At 34.6% G+C, this 22492-nt stretch overlaps 2 protein-coding genes across 2 annotated transcripts; one reads left to right on the forward strand and one right to left on the reverse strand.

Annotated features, from left to right (window-relative positions):
* Positions 1-7507: 7507 nt before the first annotated feature.
* LOC111706670 (protein NPC2 homolog) lies at positions 7508-19079 on the reverse strand. Its single transcript, XM_023479581.1, has 8 exons — positions 19020-19079; positions 16277-16307; positions 15617-15671; positions 9320-9427; positions 9047-9082; positions 8528-8578; positions 8072-8169; positions 7508-7615 (listed from the first exon to the last, which is right to left on the reverse strand). Exons 2-8 carry the CDS (start codon positions 16295-16297, stop codon positions 7532-7534), a joined length of 453 nt encoding a protein of 150 aa, XP_023335349.1. The 5' UTR covers positions 16298-16307; positions 19020-19079; the 3' UTR covers positions 7508-7531.
* Positions 19080-20699: 1620 nt separating this feature from the next.
* Positions 20700-21834, forward strand: LOC111706664 (high mobility group nucleosome-binding domain-containing protein 5). Its single transcript, XM_023479573.1, has 2 exons — positions 20700-21101; positions 21532-21834. The coding sequence occupies exons 1-2, from the start codon at positions 20700-20702 to the stop codon at positions 21832-21834; spliced, it is 705 nt and encodes a 234-aa protein (XP_023335341.1).
* Positions 21835-22492: the final 658 nt, after the last annotated feature.

Genomic DNA, 22492 nt, shown 5'->3' on the forward strand with positions numbered 1-22492 from the left:
TATATGTGGAGAAGGGTGCCGGTAAAAATGTTTTTAAAAAACTGTAGAGAGTACAGGGCTTTTAGGGCGCTTCGCTCCCATCATCTATTTTAATTGTTAACATTGTAAAACAAAACAAAAAATTCGCGGATATTATAAAAAAGATCGTGGATTTTCCAAATCTAATGGAGACAATTTTTGAAATTTTGATCATCTATAAACCTTCCCTAAGGACATGTGAGGTCCCACACAAAAGTTGGGCCGATAGGTTCAGGGCCTTTTGACGTTTATTTGATATAAACAAAAAAACAAACAGACAAGATAAGTATAGGATCTTCAATCATTTGAAAGCACTGATAATTAATTAAATTAATACATTTAACGCCATTACTTTATAAACAGTGATAATAAGAGAATTCCGAAATAAGAAGACAAATTGTATTACTTTAAATAGTCCCATTTACAACAAATTTAAATCTTTCTTTGGTTTAAAACATTATGTTTGATTAAAACTTGTGTTAGATGGGAGGACGGAGAAATTCTAGGAATGATTCTCACTAACTCGGAACTCCACGTTTATCCTGAATCCTGATACCATTGAATGAAATGAGTTGATGTATCTCTGCTGGGTAGTTCTAAGATTTCAATTCCTCTCCATGTCTTTGCTCCGGTAAGGAGTAAAAAATGTATATAGTGCGTATTGAAATAGTTTGTGTAACAAAATACGTTTATGCAAAAAAAGGACAATCGTTCCTAAATTTTTTGAGAAATATAAATATAAATAAATAATATATATTAGCATATATTTATTTTGCAAAAGAAAGGTATGATAATTTTCGAAATCTTTGAGTACATATCATGACCAGTTATACACGAAGCTTTGCATTTTTTTTTTAGAAAACAAATAAGCTTATTGTTGCCAATCTATCTGCAAGCCGTATGTACTTTTGGATTGTTTGGATTGTTTAAGCTCTTTAAGCACGAAGTTAAAATAGCGACTTGAAAGCCACACTGAAATCAATATTATGTAAATCCAACCAAGAATGTAATGCAAGGAAAGTTAATTGCAGTTGCGTATACTCTGCGTACATATTGAAAGTTTGAAACCAGTTCTCTCTTGGCGGAATTTGTAAACGTTCAGTATCCGAGAAGGTTAGAGCATTTAATTTTGATAATTTTGATAATTCACATAATAGTTTCCTAGGACCAGAATATTTAATTGATTATTCATGTGAAAGATGGATCCCATGTCAGGCTTCGACATCCGTCTTGTGTTTACAACACCACCCAGTGACAGTACACTGCAGTACAAAAGATGCGTACACCTCTGAAATAACTTTCCTTGCATTAAATCCTTGAATCCAGCTGAAATTCTTAAATAATATTTCTTGTAAATTGCACTTGAATATCTGTCAATTGTTGACGAGGATAAAACTGTTATAAATTCCCATAGTTGTTACAGGCTATATAATTCTAAATATAAGTGCAACACCGTAATTTATATTCAATAGTTTTATAAATATTATTAAAGGGACTGTGCAAATCTTTTGCTGGAAAACATACAGGAGGAATTAAAGACTGTTATAGCTAAAAAAAACGACAATATCTTCTACATTATCGATCAGATTAAGGTTTCAAGGGTACCATTGTCAATCTGACATAGTTATCTAGAAACGCCGTGAATATACTAAAACTATACTATACCCAGGAAAGGAATTTGATTTTTAGCTAATAAAATGCATTACTATGCACCATTACTATTTAATACTTTTATTTAAATTAATTTAAGAGAGTGGCCCAACCTAGAAATGGTAATTGACCTTAGATTACGGTAATGAAAGGGACATTTTATAGGATTCATTTGAGACCTAATGTAATTTTGTAATTTTGGAAATTTTGTAATTTCGGACAGTTTATAGCTTTGGACATTTTGTAATTTTGAACATTTTGTAATTTTGAACATTTTGTAGCTTTGGAAATTTTGTAACGTTGTAAATTTTGTACATTTGGGTTTTTTGTTATCTTGGGTGTTTGTTATTTGGGTGTTTTGTTTTTGGGCGATTGGTTACATTGGGCGTTAGGTTGTTGGGTGATGTGTAATTTTGGGTGTTTTTTTTCGGACTTTTTGTTATTGGAAGTTTCGTTTTGGGCGTTTTGTATTCACTCCCTCAGTTATTTTTTCGGACCGTTAACAATATTCAATATATTGAATACTGAATTATCTGTAAAGGGCGGGGTAAGTGCTCCGGGACATACTTAACTATAGCACTGAATAGTGGTTTTTAATTAATCTTTGCTTTATTTCTTAAATAACATGCAGGGTGTCAGACACACTAGACATAGGCATTGATTAGCGACTTTTAAGACTGCAGGTTTTTGCAATATGCAATAAGTTATCCAATATTTGTTTTATACCATCATTCAAATATTCAAAACTTACGCGGTTTACCCTCAAAGGATGAGACTGTAAAGACGACCTGAAACTATCAAAATAGGATGACTCAACGCGCGGTTTAATTATGTCTTCTACATAAAATATAGTCTTTAAATAGCGTATTTAGTGATTTGGCAAAAAAGAAACAAGTTTATAATTGCGGGGAACCCTGCAATATAAGGAAACAGACATTACAAATTCCGTCTTATTCTTTGTGGGCAACACTGCAGGACAGATATGTTGACAATTTTGATTTTGCCTATTAAATGAATCTCGACCAATTTTTTATATAATTTCTATCAGATATGCAAGATCGAAATGTTATCCAAACTTTATGAACTTTCAATATCAAATTTTTTCAGAAATAACGATAACTCTCAATCCAATCCATTAAACAAAATCCAGATCAAAAATTATCCATCGTCTTTTATTCTCAATTCCTATTTTTTGGACACTATGCCGCAAATACACACCTTTGTTTTCCAGGTTAATGTTCGATAATGTTCTAAGATAAATCCTACGTAATATAATTAGCGTGAAATGGTAAAATGTCCCTGTAAGGGGGAAGGAAGGGGTTAAGCACGAGAAAGAGGAAGATGGGAGAGACATAAAAGAGGAAAAGGTTGGAGAAATGAAGCACAGGGATGCATGGAGAAGGGAGAAGGATAGGGAATTGTATAGTGGTTTGCATGGAGAAGAGAGAAGGTTGGATAAGTAGAGTGGGTTGCATGGAGAAGGGAGAAGGATAGGGAATTGTAGTGGTTTGCATGGAGAAGGGTGAAGGTTGGATAATTAGAGTGGGATACATGGAGAAAGGAGAAGGATAGGAAATTGTAGTGGTTTGCATAGAGAAGGGAGAAGGTTGGATAAGTAGAGTGGGTTTCATGGAAAAGGGAGAAGGATAGGGAATTGTAGTGGTTTGCATGGAGAAGGGAGAAGGTTGGATAAGTAGAGTGGGATGCATGGAGAAGGGAGAAGGGAGAAGGATAGGGAATTGTAGTGGTGTGCATGGAAAAGGGAGAAGGTTGGATAAGTAGAGTGGGTTGCATGGAGAAGGAAAGGGAAGTGGCGTGGGTTGTATGGAGAGGGGAAAAAGATAGGGAAGTGGAGTGGGTTTAAAGAAGTAGGGAGTGTGATAGGGAAAGGGGGAAAAGGATGGGAAAGCGGATTGGGAAAAGTGGAAAAGGAAAAAAGAATAGGGAAGTGCAGTGGGAAAAGTGGAGAAGGGAGAAAGACAGGGAAGTGGTGTGGGTTGCATGGAGAAAGGATACGGAAGTGGAAAATTATAGAAAAACGGAGTGGGAAAGGTGAGAAAGTGAAAAGCATAGGGAAGTGGAACATGAGATGGTTGGTGAGAAGAGAGAAGGATAGAGTGGATAGGAGTGGTGCATGGGAATTTAGGTAGGACTGAAAGAGGGAATAAAGAAAGTAAGGGGAGGAAAGAAAAAAGGAAGGGGAGTAAAAGAAAGGAAGGGGAAGGACGGAAAAAAATTGGAGGAAATGAAGAAAGGAATGAATAGGAAAGGAAGGAAGAGGGGTGAGGGGAGTAAGAGAAAGGAAGGGGAAGGACAGAAAGGAAGTGGAGGAAAAGAAGGAAGGAATGAATAGGAAAGAAAGAAAGAGGGGTGAGGGGAGCAAGAGAAAGGAAGGGGAAGAACAGAAAGGAAGTGGAGGGAAAAAAGAACGGAATTAAAGAAAGGAGGGGAAAGGAAAGGAAACATAGGGAGGGAAAGGAAGGGAAAGGAATGGGAGTTGATAAGGTAAAAAAAGATTTAAATGAGAATAAAGAAAAGGTATGGAGCAAGATTAAGTTTTTAATCAAGAAAGAAGGTTAACATGATATATCAAACTAAAATACTATTTCTAGAATCAAGTTTTCATTTTTATAATTCATTGTTATTCAAACTTGGCACCATACTTATCTTAATAAAATCGCTGGAGTCCAGCGCACAGCCGGCCTTTATTCTTAATGTTATCATAGAGTACACTAGAGAGGAACTAGTTTGTGGAATACCATAGAGTACACTAGAGAGTAGCTAGTTTGTGGAATATCATAGAGTACACTAGAGAGTAACTAGTTTGTGAAATATCATAGAGTAAACTATAGAGGAACTAGTTTGTGAAATATCATAGAGTACACTAGAGAGTAACTAGTTTGTGGAATACCATAGAGTACACTAGAGAGTAACTAGTTTGTGGAATATCATAGAGTTCACTAGAGAGTAACTAGTTTGTGGAATATCATAGAGTACACCAGAGAGGAACTAGTTTGTGGAATATCATAGAGTACACTAGAGAGTAACTAGTTTGTGGAATACCATAGAGTACACTAGAGAGTAACTAGTTTGTGGAATATAATAGAGTACACTATAGAGTAACTAGTTTGTGGAATGTCATACAGTACACTAGAGAGTAACTAGTTTGTGGAATATCATAGAGTACACTAGCGAGGAACTAGTTTGTAGAATACCATAGAGTACACTAAAGAGGAACTAGTTTGTGAATTATCATAGAGTACACTAGAGAGTACCTAGTTTGTGGAATATCATACAGTACAAAAGCTGGAAGTACGCTAAATAAGGAATAATAATAGCAAACATAATTATCAAGAATGTGCCCGGGCCTAACGTGGTTATATTTATATATAATTTTTACCTACATGACTTAAGAATACATGCATGATATTATCATGCATGGAAGAGCATGCACAAATATTCATCCTTAAAATAAACATCATGGCAATGTTTTTATACAGTATTTTGATAATTTCGTTCTAAATAAAAAGTAATGTACATTTATATCCTGAATCGTTGAAATGTCTTGTAATATTAAAGTTTAAAGTTATGGAACAGTATAAAACTCGTATTTAGAGTACAATGGCATTTAAATTTTAAGTGGTTAATTACCGGCTTAATTGAATTATTAATTATAATTTTATTGGATTTTTTTACTGTTAATAGTTTCATGGGAATTCTTAACTTTTTTATTTTTAACACTTGTATTAAAGAGGTAATTAATTAGAGACACTTTTCATACCATGATACAGAGTGTTTAAATACACTTTTCATACCATGATACAGGGTGCATAAATACACTTTTTATACCATGATACAGGGTGTTTAGATATACTTTTCATACCATGATACAGGGTGTTTAGATCCACTTTTCATACCATGATACATGGTATTTAGGTACACTTTTCATACCATGATACAGGGTGTTTAGATCCACTTTTCATACCATGATACAGGGTGTTTAGATACACTTTTCATACCATGATACAGGGTGCTTAAACACACTTTTTATACCGTGATACAGGGTGTTTAGATACACTTTTCAAACCATGATGCAAGGTGTTTAAATACACTTTTCATACCATGATACAAGGTGTTAAGATCCACTTTTCAGACAATGATACAGGGTGTTTGAATACACTTTTCATACCCTGATATAGGGTGTTTAGATACACTTTTCATACCATGATACAGGGTGTTTAAATACACTTGCCATACCGTGATGCAGAGTGTTTAAATACACTTTCCATACCATGATACAGGGTGTTTAAATACACTTTCCAAACCATGGTACAGGGTGTTTAAATACATTTTCCATACCATGATACAGAGTGTTTAAATACACTTTCCATACCATGATTCAGGGTGTTTAAATACACTTTCCATACCATGATACAGAGTGATTAAATACACTTTCAATACCATGATACAGGGTGTTTAAATACACTTGCCATACCATGATACAGAGTGTTTAAATACACTTTCCATACCATGATACAGTATGTTTAAATACACTTTCCATACCATGATACAGGGTGTTTAAATACACTTTCCATACCATGATACAGAGTGTTTAAATACACTTTCCATACCATGATACAGGGTGTTTAAATACACCTTCCATACCATGATACAGAGTGTTTAAATAACTTTCCATACCATGACACAGGGTGTTTAAATACAATTTTCATACCCTGATAAAGGGTGTTTAAATACACTTGCCATACCATGATACAGAGTGTTTAAATACACTTTTCATACCATGATACAGGGTGTTTAAATACACTTTCCATACCATGAATATACAGGGTGTTTAAATACACTTGCCATACCATGATACAGGGTGTTTAAATGCACTTTACATACCATGATACAAGGTGTTTGAATGCACAATACATAAATAACTTTCCATACCATGACACAGGGTGTTTAAATACATTTTTCATACCTGATACAGGGTGTGTAAATGCACTTTACATACCATGATACAGGGTGTTTAAATACACTTTTAACATAAAATAAAATAACGCGCGTTTTAAATACTTCTTATACCAGGTTACAGGGTGTTTTGTAACAATTCATACTATGATACAGGGTGTTCAAAACACATTTATGAAAACCTAACAATCTATAGAAGAAATCATCTAAAACGGTTGAATTTTGTCTTCTGCCTCGAATCAATGCATAAGACTCTAAACTTTTTACCTTTGATTTGTCAAAGAAAGAAACTTTTGAAGCAGCGGGAACCTGATTTAATGAATCAGAGAGTCCAGTGAATTATCTACAGGGTGTCCCATGGGAATTAAATGACGACTTTTATATCATCCAAAATGTGGTCTACCATTTTCACCTTCAAAATTGACGGAGATATCAGGAATTTTCTCAAGAATTAATTATAATAAAAATCAACGAAACTGTTAAAATGTTTCAGATATCTCCGTCAATTTGACAGATACAAAGAAGATGGACAACATTTTGGAAAGCTCATTAGACGTTCAATCTTTTTTTGATGCACTTAATGTCATTTATCAATTATCAAAAATCAAAGACGATATTTATTTCCCATGTTTATTGGGACACCCTGTACCTCCGCCGGTTAGAATCCTGAAATCATCTGTAACTTTCAACCGATTCAGCGACCTAGCTCAAATTCCTGAAATTCTGTCCCGAACTGATTAAATTTCGTACAATCGTCTCCGGAGTCTCCTTCTTTGTGGGTAACCCTGTACCTTCATTAATTTAAATGTATATTTTTATTTTTGCCAAGCTATCAAGCGTGCTTATACCAATTACACAGTTCTTAATTATCGAAGAATATTTTTATTCAAACAATTTTAGATTTTATCAAAATACAGACAGCGTTTCCGCTCCCGGCATTCTTTACTTCCCACTTTATCGTCACAGGAATCTAAACAAAAATCATGTTTTAATATATTTATAATTACAACCTTTTTTTACCTCTTTTCTAATAATAAACATTTTATTTTTTTCCATATTACTAAGACTTCTGCAATACTAGTAGGCAAAGTTTCGATATAGTTTCGATAAAGAATCAGATTGTAAAGAGAAGAGAGGATTTGAAAAGTAGAGTTTGAGGAGAGTAATCATTTTCTTTGCCCGTACTGTACAAGTACTAGACCGGCTTTTAACCAGCTAGAGCAAACTGTACAGAACACATACAGACTATGTGTAAGTTGAAACGAAATAGGTCACCAAATAAATCAGCCCCCTTTCGGGAGGCTTTAGGTCTATAGAGGGATTTCAGAAACAATAAAAGTTAGAATTAATCAATTCTCATGATAAAAAAGCTGGTTTAATTGCCTCCCCCCCCCCTTCTCCCAATAGATAAAGGGTTAAATCCTACCGTAGGATATGTAGGTAGTATCTCAATGTTTGAGGTGAATTCCAAATATGATCCTGCTTTGACCGGACAGCTACCAGCGGGCAATCCAGAGCAGAAATCTGAGACCAAATTTAATGAAATTCTTAGTAGCTGAACTGAGAAGACTAAGTTAAGCCACTTCTCTTTAACTTGGACCAGGAAAACGAGAAGGCGTTCAACTATGTCTATTAGTTAATCTATAGTAGTCGTCGTAGAAGACGACTTTCTTTTTCAATTTTGATTGCTGACAATTAAGCTTTCAAAGAGAAGCTGTCAATTAGCCGTCTCTTTTAATGTTTGCTTCTAAACTTGTAATCGAAAAAAGACTGGTTAAAAATCAAAACTTAAGAGTAGAAAAGTCGTCTTTATTGTATTGATATATTCGCCGACTATTGCATGTCTACTTAGTTCATCTAATTCATTAAATTTTGTCCCTCCCTGTTGACATTATATTGTTGTACGGCATCTCCACTCCTCCCCCCAGTATACCTAATCAGTACAATAAACAGTACAGTACAACAAACTGTGCAGTACAATAAACTGTACAGTACAATACACTGTGCAGTACAATAAACAATACAATACAATAAACAGTACAATGCAATAAACAGTATAATACAATATATAGTACAAAAAACGGTAGAGTCAAAAACAGTTAATTTAACATTACATAAAATGAAAAATGTGGTGTGTATTAAATAATATTTTAAAAAATTGAAAATTTTTCCAAAAAAAGGAGATTTAGATAGACATTTTAATTCCTTTACAAATATTATTATTCTTGAGTGCATGCTGATTATACAAGAGAAAAAGATGAGAAAGTTCGTAATAAAAAAGTAAATTTAGATAAATATAAACTTGAACAGACAAAGCTTTTCCTAATTCATAACAAAGACTAAATCGAATTCGTCACTGAATTCCCATGTTTATTGGGACACCCTGTATAAACTTGATTACCAACAATATTATTTGTAAGGGTAGCTGAGTCCTCTCCTGTAAATATATGAGGAAGTTAATAAACTGGAGTTATATCTCGTGCAAAATAATTCTTTTAGAGTATGGCATTTAAGTCCACGAATAGCTAGTAAAAAAGCTAGAAGAAATATTTTCGGGTATTTATCATTTGACAAATAAAATTGTCTAGGTTTCATTCAGTTTAAAACATAAATATTAGGATTAAAAGCCATAAAATGTTCGTTTACACAAATATTAAATGTTTTCACATCTTACCTGATTTGAATCCTAGGTTAAAGCTGGTAGTTTTTCCTTTAGTTAACTCTAGGATATCTCCAGAACACCCTTCAGAGCAGGAGAACTTAATATCCGTCCCGCTAGATCCTAAATATACATAGTATACACGGAGTATTTAACTTAATATCCGTCCCGCTAAATCCTAAATATACATAGTACACGGAGTATTTAACTTAATATCCGTCCCGCTAGATCCTAAATATACATAGTACACGGAGTATTTAACTTAATATCCGTCCCGCTAGATCCTAAACATACATAGTACACGAAGTATTTGATATCTCCAGAACACCCTTCAGAGCAGGAGAACTTAATAACCGTCCCACTAGATCCTAAATATACATATAGTACACGGAGTATTTAACTTAATATCCGTCCCGCTAGATCCTAAACATACATAGTACACAGAGTATTTGATATCTCCAGAACACCCTTCAGAGCAGGAGAACTTAATAACCGTCCCACTAGATCCTAAATATACATATAGTACACGGAGTATTTAACTTAATATCCGTCCCGCTAGATCCTAAACATACATAGTACACGAAGTATTTGATATCTCCAGAACACCCTTCAGAGCAGGAGAACTTAATATCCGTCCCACTAGATCCTAAATATACATAGTACATGGAGTATTTAACTTAATATCCGTCCCGCTAGATCCTTAATATACATATAGTATACGGAGTATTTAACTTAATATCCGTCCCGCTAGATCCTAAATATACATATAGTACACAGAGTATTTAACTTAATATCCGTCCCGCTAGATCCTACATATACATAGTACACGGAGTATTTGATATCTCCAGAACACCCTTCAGAGCAGGAGAACTTAATATCCGTCCCACTAGATCCTAAATATACATAGTACACGGAGTATTTAACTTAATATCCGTCCCCTACATATACATAGTACACGGAGTATTTGATATCTCCAGAACACCCTTCAGAGCAGGAGAACTTAATATCCGTCCCACTAGATCCTAAATATACATAGTACACGGAGTATTTAACTTAATATCCGTCCCACTAGATCCTACATATACATAGTATACACGGAGTATTTAACTTAATATCCGTCCCACTAGATCCTAAATATACATAGTACACGGAGTATTTAACTTAATATCCGTCCCGCTAGATCCTAAATATACATAGTACACGGAGTATTTAACTTAATATCCGTCCCACTAGATCCTACATATACATAGTATACACGGAGTATTTAACTTAATATCCGTCCCGCTAAATCCTAAATATACATAGTACACGGAGTATTTAACTTAATATCCGTCCCGCTAGATCCTAAATATACATAGTACACGGAGTATTTAACTAAATATCCGTCCCGCTAGATCCTAAATATACATAGTACACGGAGTATTTAACTTAATATCCGTCCCGCTAGATCCTAAATATACATAGTACACAGAGTATTTAACTTAATATCCGTCCCGCTAGATCCTAAATATACACGGAGTTCACGGAGTATTTAACTTAATATCCGTCCCGCTAGATCCTAAATATACATAGTATACGGAGTATTTAACTTAATATCCGTCCCGCTAGCTCCTAAATATACACGGAGTTCAAGGAGTATTTAGCTATACATCCGTCCTACTAGATCTTTATAGATACACCCATAAAGTATCTAAATGTCTTTAAAAAACTCCAATATAAAGTTGTAAAAACCATATAGTAGAATAGTTCACAGTTTATATTTTTCTTCTTAAAATAAATATGTTTAAATAATGTACATGTATATTAAAATATCACAATTTGAACCATTACTAAAAATGTGTGTATATAGTGTGTAATCATTGTATTTCCTTATATAATTATGTATAAAGCCAGGCTTAAGAATGCATATCTAAGAAAAGGTCAAGCACTTTTATTGTGACATAAGAAAACCAGATCTACTTGTATTCTATGCATAACTGCCTGGTAGATATAAACTTCCCATTCCATCTATTTCTACTCCACCTACTGTTACTAGGACTCGTACTCCACCTACTGATACTAAGATCTCCTACTCCACCTACTGTTGATAAGATCTCCTACTTCCTACCCCACGTACTGATAAAAGGAACTCCTTCTCAACCACTGATACTAGGAATTCCTACTCCACCACTGATGCTAGGAACTCCTACTCCACCTACTGATACTAGTAGATTTTGTAAGAAATATATTTCAATCTTTGTGTGATACCCTAATACGAACAGTTTATAAAAGCTTGCCAACACTTGACCATATATACAGAGATAATTAAACTTAAGATTTATGCAAAGATAGAAGCAGAAAGATAATTGGTTTAAAATAAGGTAAATGTGTACAAAAGTTACGAACCTAGAACAACAACTTATTCTTGAACTCACCTTATACTAAAGCTGCAGTTTAGAGAATTTACAGGGTTATTCACAAAGAATGAGACTTCAGAGACGACTCTACGGATTTTATGTTGTTTGTTCCCTTATATTCATAATTAGCCGCAACAGTTTACGGCGAAAAATAAGCACTTTTGATTGCTACTAATCTTACTTCTATCTGTTGCGTCTATAAGAAGAAAATTGTTAAAAACGACTCACATCAAAGAACGTCGCGTCCATACAAATTGAGAAAGTTGCAACATTCAACTCGGATCATAAAATAATCAATTTAATTCCAAACAAATCATTCAGAAATTACAAACAATAGTCATAGATTATTTTACGACGCAATCATATATAATTAATATTTCATAATATTTTTGCTTTAGTTTTTTAAATAATATTTCACTGGCGCTGGATTTTCGAAATGAAAATGTCATCTTCGTTATCAAAAATCCTCGAAGCAGGATTAAATGTTTTTAAAAGAAACTCTCAGATAATGAAAAATACAAAATATTATGAAATATCAACTATATACGAATGTGTCGAAAAAAATTGATGACTATTGTTTTTAATATCTAAATGATTTGTTTGGAATTAAATTGATTTGTTTACGATCCGAGTCAAATGTTGCACTTTTCTGTATGGACGCTACGTTCTTCGGTGTGAGTCGTTTTTACCAATTTTCTCCTTATAGACAGATAGAAGTAAGATTAGCGATCAATAGCGCTTATTTTTCGCCTTAAGCATATACACCATTCATTTTTCGCGAACACTCCCCTTAATTAAACCTTGGGATCGTAATATTATCTAAATATTAGGTCGTTTTTTCCAGTCTCATCCTTTGCGGGTAACTCCGCATTTGTGTTCTAATAATTCGTCCGTTTCGAGGAAAAAATATTTAAAGAAAATGAAAGCATTTTTAAGAACTGTGGAGCCAAGATATCCAATGATAAACCCTGCTAGAAAAAAATGCAAATAGTCCTTTTAAAGAGACTGTACGTGTAATTTTATGCGATCTTATATGCAAAGAAGGCAATGCCCGATTTACAAAGGTACCCTGAAGGCCTTTAGCTGATCAATAATTTAGAAAGCATATTGATCCCTTTTCTAAATTTCAAATTGTTTAATCGTGATAACTTCTATATGTTTCCTGCAGTAAATGTAGAAGCCACTAGAAGAGAAACCAATTGGTTGAAAATGATTAGTTTTCACAATTTTAAACGTTGATATCTACAAACCTGATCAGACAAAACTTTTATGGGTATAGTTATGAATCGGGCATTGACATCTTTGCATGGAGGATCACTTTAAATATCGCTTACAGTTCCTTTAAACAAATAGATTATTGTGTGAGAACTGGGCATTGTTCAGGTTTAGATATTTGCATCTAAATAATTAATAGTATTTACTTTTATACTTGTCGGACTGTCCGTTTGTATCCGATAAACGTCAAAACCAATCGTGCCAAACTTTTTTTTAGCAACTCACATGACCCAACGGAAGGGTTGTGGACCGTCAAAGTTAAAAAAAAAACTGTAAAATCTTTCCCTGGGATGTTTAGAATGATGAAAATTTCCCTTCAGTAAGATAACCAAACTGCAGTCCTTCAAGTATCATACGGGGAAATTTTAATCTTTCTAAATATCCCAGGGAAAGATTTTACAGGTTCTTTTGCCTAGAAAAAAATGTCGACATTTATCAATTTTGAAATTGCGCTAATTGAAATAGAAAAATCAGAGCATCAGTTAAAAGCTAAAATTATTTATGGAAAATAGTTAACAAGAGATGAAGTTAAATTGGTTAATACTTTTTTTGTCATATAAACTTGCCTCTTTTCTTTATTTACAGCAGTAATTTGGATAAAAAATGGAATAATGGCCATCTTTTTTTTTCGATTATAAATCCCGCTAAAGATTTTAGAATTTGAAAATGCCATCGTAAATCTCTGAACACTCAATGGCACTTTTCAAAAGCTACAAATTACGAAAATGTTCAGGGCATTTCAGGTTTGAATATTATACAGGCCCCGCTCCCAGCAACAATAACGTTTACTGCACTGTACAGTAAACACGTGTATTTATTTTGCAGTTTTGCAGACAAAAATACTGATGATAGGGCAGTTATCAAAAATGCATTGACAGCATTGTTCACAATTCACATCATTATTTTTTAAGGAAACACGTCGGCTGAAATAGACTTCTGGATGAATTTGGATGAAGTTTATCGAATGAAAATTATTTTTTTTAGCTTTGTTTTCAAATAGTCATTTTTTACTTTTAAGAGGCTCATAGAAGAATCTGAGACTTTTCTTTATTGTAGGCTATACAAGTTTAAGAATTTAATGGGAAAACCGATTTTATCAACAGAATTTATCAAGACGATTTACAAAAACAATTTGATCAATTTTTTTTGTTAGATATATTATACAAGAGTTAAAAATTGTGTTTACAGAGTTTACAATTTTGAATTGTGGTCCACACCTCAGATCGGTTTTTGTGAGGCCTCTTTAATGTGAATGTGTAATAATAGGCCAGAAAAGATTCCATCGAAAGAAACCGAAGCTATTTAAGAAGGTTTTGAATGATTATTTATGAAAGACTAGCTGAAGTTCCCGGCGTTGTCCGTGGAATTTTAAAAAATCTAACTAAAAAATATTTTAAAAAAAGATTTTTTTTTGAAAAAACAACAAAATATTTGAAAAAAAGATTTTTATATTTTTTACCCTTATGTTAACCGGGCCCCCGGGATCTCAAAAAATTTCAGCCCATTCGGTCCGCGCCGTTTGGCCGGCTATGGGTACATATATACGATGTCTTGGTTTATTATAAAGATAGGATTGTTTTGATTAAAAAATATTGTATAAAGTAACTACCACAGTCTTCAAATATATTGTATAAAGTAATTACCACAGTCTTCAAATATAATGTATAAAGTAATTACCACAGCCTTCAAATATAATGTATAAAATAATTACCACAGTCTTCAAATATATTGTATAAAGTAATTACCACAGTCTTCAAATATAATGTATAAAGTAATTACCACAGTCTTCAAATATAATGTATAAAGTAATTACCACAGTTTCAGATGTAATGTATAAAGTAATCACCACAGTCTTTAAATATAATGTATATAAAGTAATTACCACAGTCTTTAAATATAATGTCTATAAAGTAATTACCATAGTCTTCAGATATAATGTATAAAGTAATTACCGCAGTCTTCAGATATAATGTATAAAGTAATTACCACATTTTCAGATGTAATGTATAACGTAATCACCACAGTCTTTAAATATAATGTATAAAGTAATTACCACAGTCTTCAAATATAATGTATAACGTAATCACCACAGTCTTTAAATATAATGTATAAAGTAATTACCACAGTCTTCAAATATAATGTATAAAGTAATTACCACAGTCTTCAAATATAATGTCTATAAAGTAATTACCTTAGTCTTCAGATATAATGTATAAAGTAATTACCGCAGTCTTCAAATATAATGTATAAAGTAATTACCACAGTTTCAGATGTAATGTGTAAAGTAATCACCACAGTCTTTAAATATAATGTAATAGAAAGTAATTACCACAGTCTTCAAATATAATGTCTATAAAGTAATTACCACAGTCTTCAAATATAATGTATATAAAGTAATTACCATAGTCTTCAGATATAATGTATAAAGTAATTACCGCAGTCTTCAAATATAATGTATATAAAGTAATTACCACAGTGTTCAAATATAATGTATAAAGTAATTACCACAGTCTTCAAATATAATGTATAAAGTAATTACCGCAGTCTTCAAATATAACGTATAAAGTAATTACCACAGTCTTCAAATATATTGTATAAAGTAATTACCACAGTCTTCAAATATAATGTATAAAGTAATTACCACAGTCTTCAAATTTCACTTCCCCTCTACAAAAACCAAAACAAAGAACAAAAGCCTAAAAAGACAATGATTAAAGTTTTCGTTTTTAAATACATAATTTGAATATTTTGCATATTGTGTTGAAAATACTAATATTTTTCAGATTCCAGAAACAGACTCTTACAGTTTTTATAAGGTAGATATTATTGTCACATTTGGACAGGATTTCTAGGGGATGGGGGTAAAATCCCCCCCCCCCCCCACCATATTCTAGGTTTGAAGTAGCCGAGCAAAAGAGAATTTATAAAACAACATTATCTAAACAATATATCTTCTATTGGAACCGTACCCCACTGATGCAAGGTGTATCATCGAATATTTAATTAGATTATTGCAAATCCAAAAAAAAATCTTCTTTTAAACTACAGTCGTCGTCGTGAAGCTGAATGCAATGAAGACGACTTTTGATTTCAAATTTGATTTTTACCAAGCTTTCAAACAGCATGGATACATAGAGGAGCTGTCAAATAACAGGTTCTCTTTTTTTACTTATTATTTTGAAAAAAATTAACTTAAATAGAAGAGTCGCATTCATTGTATTAATATAATCGCCGACGACTGTATCAATCTACATCCTTGAAAATGAATAAAACCAAACTTGTTTTAAGATTAAATTCTTACCAGCTTCAATATTAACTGCATTGTCGAGAGTCTGAAAAAAATTAAAATACTCATTATTTTCAATTGTTATTTCTTTATTCAAGTGACTTGGGTATTTCCGCTGAAAGAAACAATAAAGAAGTTATCAGAATTAAATAATTTTCAAGGTAGGAAAATGAGATGTTTTCCATATTATTGATCAAATAACGGTTTTCAGTTACCGTTGGGATTAACCGCCGTTAATCTTTAGCCGCTGTTTATGTTTAACCGCCGTTAATCTTTAGCCGCTGTTTATCTTTAACCGCCGTTAATCTTTAGCCGCTGTTTATCGGTAACCGCCGTTAACTAAATATCTTTGACAAAACTTATATCACTAACCAAAACAAAATAATTGATTTTATTGAACATACTTAAGACCAATAAATTTTCATAGTTTAAAAACTAGACCTCCCCCCCCCCCTGGGCCCCCGTAACTAAGCAATGTTACAAAATGCAATTGCAACTATTTTAAAACAGATTTAAAAGCTTTAAAAAAGGGTATAAGATTGAATTAAGATAAGTAATAAGAAAACTTCCAAACATCCTTGATCATGGATTAGAAAAATTAAAATACAGGTTTTTCATCAAGGAGCTTTAAACTCAAAGATAGAAATATATATGAAAAGCTTGTCCAAGGTGTTTCAATAAACATGGAATATTGGGAATCAAATGACGACATTTAAACTGTCTTTGATAGCTATTAGAATAATAACTTTGTTAAATTAATAATATCTTAATTAATTTTGAAATACTTGTTTCACTGTAAAATAGCAGCAGCAGCAAAAAAGGGCATGTCTTTCAGCACCACTCGAAGAAGTATCACGGTGAACTAGGGCCAATTTAAATTCAAACCGGCCCGACCCCTTGTACCGGCCCGACCCCTTGTACCGGCCCATAGTGAAGTGCGACAAGTACTGCCCCGCCCCCATCCTTTGTCAACCCAGTTTCAACTTTGATGGTGCGGCCAGACTTTTTACAGTACCCGGCCTGTCATAGGCTTATTTTACCTACCCTGTAGCTTAGTTTATTGTATCTGATCCTCATTTCTAATCTTTGCTTTTGTTTACAATAACACTAGTTCTCAAGTCAGTTAAATGTAATATTTGTCTTTTAAATAAATGCTTATAGTGATTTGTACGACATTCTTCGTTCTTAATCGGGATGCTCTACTTTAAATGGAAGGTCACTTGAAACCAGGCCCGTTTTATCTTGAACCGGTTCTGGAATCCAGGGAAGATCCCAGCATTTACTAAGATCAAGTCCGGATCAAAACTGAATTGGACTTTTAAACTTGCAGCTTAGTATTCCCCAGCAATAATTATAATTAGTTTATAGTCGTGAGATATCTTGCAGAATTGAATTGAATTGTCGTGATCAGGTTTCTTCAAATATCATCTTTATAGATTTATAACATTTGAAGCAGTTCTTTTATTTTGAAAACCTTTCAATTTCAACTTCATTCTTACTTGTTATCATGCTATATCACGATTATTCATGGAATGCTGAACTATATTCAGACTACAATTGGCATGCTCAAATATAACCTGACTACCTAGCGCTTTGGCATGTTAAAATGTACTCTGATTAGCCCTGACATGCTACTTGGCATCCTGATTACCGTTGGCATGCTGAACTATATCCTCGTTGCCCTTGACATGCTGAAATATACACTCGCTAAAGTTGGCATGCTAAACAATATCCTTTTATTCTTGGCATGATGAATTGCATCCTTAGCATGCTGACTTCAAATGATCTACATTCTTGGCATGCTCAAGATTCTTTGTAAATTCTTGGCATGCTCATTTTTCTTTGCGTTCTTTCCTCAAATCATCTAAAATCCTGGAATGCTAAGTAATCATAGCATGCTATCTTTTCATTATCTAAAACCCTAGCATGCTGATTAATCATGGCATGCTGTCTTTGTATTATCTATAACCCTATCATGTTGATTAATCATGGCATGCTATCTTTGTATTATCTACAACCCTAGCATGCTGATTAATCATGTCATTTTATCTTTTCATTATCTACAACCCTAGCATGCTGAGTAATCATGGCATGCTATCTTTGTATTATCTATAACCCTAGCATGCTAAATAATCTTATCATGCTATATTTTCATTTTCTATAACCCTACCATGCTAAATAATCTTGGCATGCTATCTATCTTTTCATTATCTACAACCCTAGCATTCTTAGTGATCATGGTTTGCTATCTGTTCATTATATACAACCCTAGAATGCTAAATAATCTTAGCATGCTATATTTTCATTATCTATAACCCTAGCATGCTAAATAATCTTGACATGCTATATTTTCATTATCTATAACCCTAGCATGCTAAATAATCTTGACATGCTATATTTTCATTATCTATAACCCTAGCATGCTAAATAATCTTGACATGCTATTTTTTCATTATTTACAACCCTAGCATGCTAAATAATCCTGGCATTCTATCTTTTCATTATCTACAACCCTAGCATGCTAAATAATCAGGGCATGCTATCTTTTCATTATCTACAACCCTAGCATGCTGATTAATCATGGCATTCTGTCTTTTCATTATCTACAACCCTAGCATGCTAAATAATTTTGGCATTCTATCTTTTCATTATCTACAACCCTAGCATGCCAAATAATCTTGGCATTCTGTCTTTTCATTATCTATAACCCTAGCATGCTAAATAATCTTGGCATGCTATATTTTCAGTATCTACAAGCCTGGAATGCTGGAATGCTAACAACTGTTGAGCTGAGTACTGAATGCAAACTAAGTTTTGATTCGTCATCTTCTAAAAAGAAAAAATTCTATTGCCTGCATTGTTGAACTTTTCAACCTTTAAATATATTTTGCTGGGATCCTGAAGTTTAGAATTACACACCTAGAGAACAATTAGACTTCTCATCAATTCTTCTTAATCCTTGGAGTAATCCTTATCTTTTAAATCCTTAATCGTCTAATTGTATTCGTGATCCTTGGAATAATCTGGAGATCATTTGATTTTTTTATTATTTAATCCTATCTTTAATCCTTTGAGTAATCCAAAGATCATTTAAATATCCTTGATTATCTGATTTTAATCTTAATCCCTGGACTAATCCTGAGATAATTTTAATTCTCGAAAAATAGCTGAAATTTTATTATGAACAATTATGTAAACATTCGTGATATATCCGCAACATTCTGTTCGTTATTTTGGACAAAATGTTCGTCATTTTTAAAATGTTGTAAAGTAGGTTTACACACTGGATCATTCTGCCGTCGTTTGTTTCTGGAAACACATTGGGTCAAGTCAACCACGTGCTGGGTAGTTGGGTACACTAGGCGGGCTGGTACAACTAAAGACTAGACTAGGATTCTTGTACTGGTTCAGATCATGCAACACTAGAACCGGTTTAGGTTTGTTATGACGAGCAAAACCTCAATGTGGGGCGCTCTGTATATAAGAAATGATCGAATCTGGGGTTATTTATGATACAATTTATGGTACAAGTTTATGCTGAGACACTCACAGAATTATATTTAGCATCAGAGGTGTGTATATGGGGTCCATAGAGGCTACGGCCTCTACGCCCCCTGGATCAGAGAAACCTGTAATTTTACGGGGGTTTCCAGGCCCCAAGGGGTTCTGAGCCCCCCTCTCCCCTGAAAAAAATATAAGCCCCCTTGGACATATTCCTGTAAACGCCTCTATTTAGCAGGATTATAGAATTAATTTTTCATAAGACAGCAACCTACCCCCCCCCCGCTCTGTGTTTAATTGCATCTTTGTATACATAGGACTGTGCCCCTGAGATTGTACTTCATATATTTCTGTGTACATAAACGTACACTAAAAATTAAATAAACAAACGCATCAGTTGGTTATAAACAGTGAAGAATTCGAAATCCCTCTTTAGTGTCCATTTGTTTGATAAAAACTTTTAAATTTTTCCGGACTATCCCCCCCCCCGTCCTGTCCGGCATCGTTTGGAAATGTTTCTTTGTACAGTGCGGGTCCGTCTGAGAGAACGATTTTTGGAACCCTTCCTCCCCCCCCGCTCCTTCCTATCAATTTTGTACATGACCACTTTATAGTATTTATTTAGGGTTAGGTTAGGTTAAGACACTTTCTGTAAGATCCGAAATTCTTGTTTCACTGTAAAATAGCAGCAGCAGCAAAAAAGGGCATGTCTTTCAGCACCACTCGAAGAAGTATCACGGTGAACTAGGGCCAATTTAAATTCAAACNTGCTCCTTTCCATCCTGCTCCTCAAAAATCGTTCTCAAGGAATATACCTACAGTTCAAACCCCAGACTAAAAAATTCAACAAGGTATAGAGTAGTATTTATCTCATAAACAACCTATTGACCTTTTTCCAGCAAAGCCAGGATCATGGCAACAATTCTAATAATATGAGATGTATGAGATGTGGGTGGGTGCAGGATTGGTTAATGAGAAAGACGGGTTTCATGATAAGGACGGGTTGCCTGAGCAGTATGGGTTGCATGAGAAGGACGGGTTGCATGAAATGAATGGGTTGCATTTGAATGATGGTTTACCTAAGAAGGACGGCTTGCATGAGCAGGATGGGTTACATGAGAAGGACGGGTTGCATGAGAAGAACGGTTTGCATGGGAAGGACGGTTTGCATGAGAAGGACGGTTTGCATGAGAAGGACGGTTTGCATGAGAAGGACGGTTTGCATGAGAAGGACGTATTGCATGAGAAGGACGGGCTGCATGAGAAGGACGGGTTGCACGAAAAGGATGGGTTGCCTGAAAAGGATTGGTTGCCTGAGAAGGACGGGTTACATGAGCAAGTTGAATTGTATGAGGAAGACGGTTTGCATTAGGAGAATGGGTTGCAAGAGAAGATTGAGATGCATGAGAAGGATTAATGGCATGAGAAGGACGGGTTGACTGAGAAGGACGGGTTGCATGAGAAGGATGAGTTGCATGAGAAAAATGAGTTGCATGAGAAGAATGAGTTGCATGAGAAGAATTAATTGCATGAAAAGGAATGGTTGCATGAGAAGGACGGGTTGCCTAAGTAGGACGGGTTCCATGAGCAGGATAAATTGCATGAGAAGAACGGGTTGCATGAGAAGAATGGGTTGCATGAGAGGGACGGGTTGCCTAAGAAGGACGGGTTGCATGAGCAGGATGAATTGCACAAAGAAGGACGGGTTGCATTAGAGGGATGGGTTGCTTGAGAGGGACGGGTTGAAGGAGAAGGATGGGTTGCATTAGAGGGACGGGTTGCTTGTGAGGGACGGGTTGAAGGAAAAGGATGGGTTGAAGGAGAATAATGAGTTGCATGAGAAGGATGGGTTGCATGAGAGGGACGGGTTACATGAGAGGGACGGGTTACATGAGAGGGACGGGTGGAAGGAGAATGATGAGTTGAATGAGAAGGATGGGTTGCATGAGAAGTTCGGGTTGAAGGAGAAGGACGGGTTGAAGAAAAAGAACGGGTTGAAGGAGAAGAACGGGTTGAACGCGAAAGGAAACGTAAATACGGGAACAAGGGAAAAATCAGTTAGATGCAATTAATTGGCAGTGACTTCTCGTTCCGTAAAAAACTATGTGAACTTGACAATATTTTCTGGACAAATACTTTTGTTAATATTGTTTAAAAGATCTAACAATAAGTTTAAAATAGCGTAGGGTAGGGCAACGTAGACGCCAAGTAAGTATGTCAGTGAACTGTAGCATAATGAGACGCCTGGACGCAAATAGTTCCCAATTATTCACAATCTTGGGCGTTGTTTGGTGTCTGTACTGTCTCTGCAGGGATCTGGAGAACCCAAGGAGATCTGAACCCGGGTCTGGAGAGATGACATTTAGATTTTCCTCTGTTCTCTATCCTTTTTTCGGCAACATCTTACACTCGTGCAATGATGTCAGAGTAGAGATCTCTCAAATTCCCAATTAATCAACCTTTCTTCTTTGTAAAGTCTGAAGGGAGGGGGGGGGGGGGGGGGGGGTCTATTAACTGTAAATACATCAACAGTGAACAAGTTTCAAGGTTCTCCTAGTCACAGCTATCTTTCTTCAGATATCCCCTGAAGTTTAGTTTGGTTTTGGCTTCCAGTGGGACGGGTCCGCTCCGCTCCGGACTAATCCAACCACTAGCTCCAGTTCCTTGGATACAACCAGGATATATACATGTATACTTCAATCCTATATTCAAACTAAACTCAACTCTAGT

The sequence above is a fragment of the Eurytemora carolleeae genome, unplaced genomic scaffold (assembly GCF_000591075.1).
Source record: "Eurytemora carolleeae unplaced genomic scaffold, Eaff_2.0 scaffold744, whole genome shotgun sequence".
NCBI classification, from domain to species: Eukaryota; Metazoa; Arthropoda; class Copepoda; order Calanoida; family Temoridae; genus Eurytemora; species Eurytemora carolleeae.

Excerpts from the sequence above, each read along its gene's own strand:
- LOC111706670 (XM_023479581.1), bottom strand. The coding sequence starts at position 16,297 with ATGCAGTTAATATTGAAGCTG. Across the intron at positions 8,579-9,046 it reads CCTTACAAATAATATTGTTG|GTATACTGGGGGGAGGAGTG; the intron begins GTAATCAAGTTT and ends TGTACTGATTAG. Across the intron at positions 7,616-8,071 it reads TACTACCTACATATCCTACG|ATTCCTGTGACGATAAAGTG; the intron begins GTAGGATTTAAC and ends ATTTTTGTTTAG.
- LOC111706664 (XM_023479573.1), top strand. The coding sequence starts at position 20,700 with ATGTATGAGATGTGGGTGGGTGCAGGATTGGTTAATGAGAAAGACGGG. Across the intron at positions 21,102-21,531 it reads AGGACGGGTTACATGAGCAA|AGGGACGGGTTGCTTGTGAG; the intron begins GTTGAATTGTAT and ends GGGTTGCATTAG.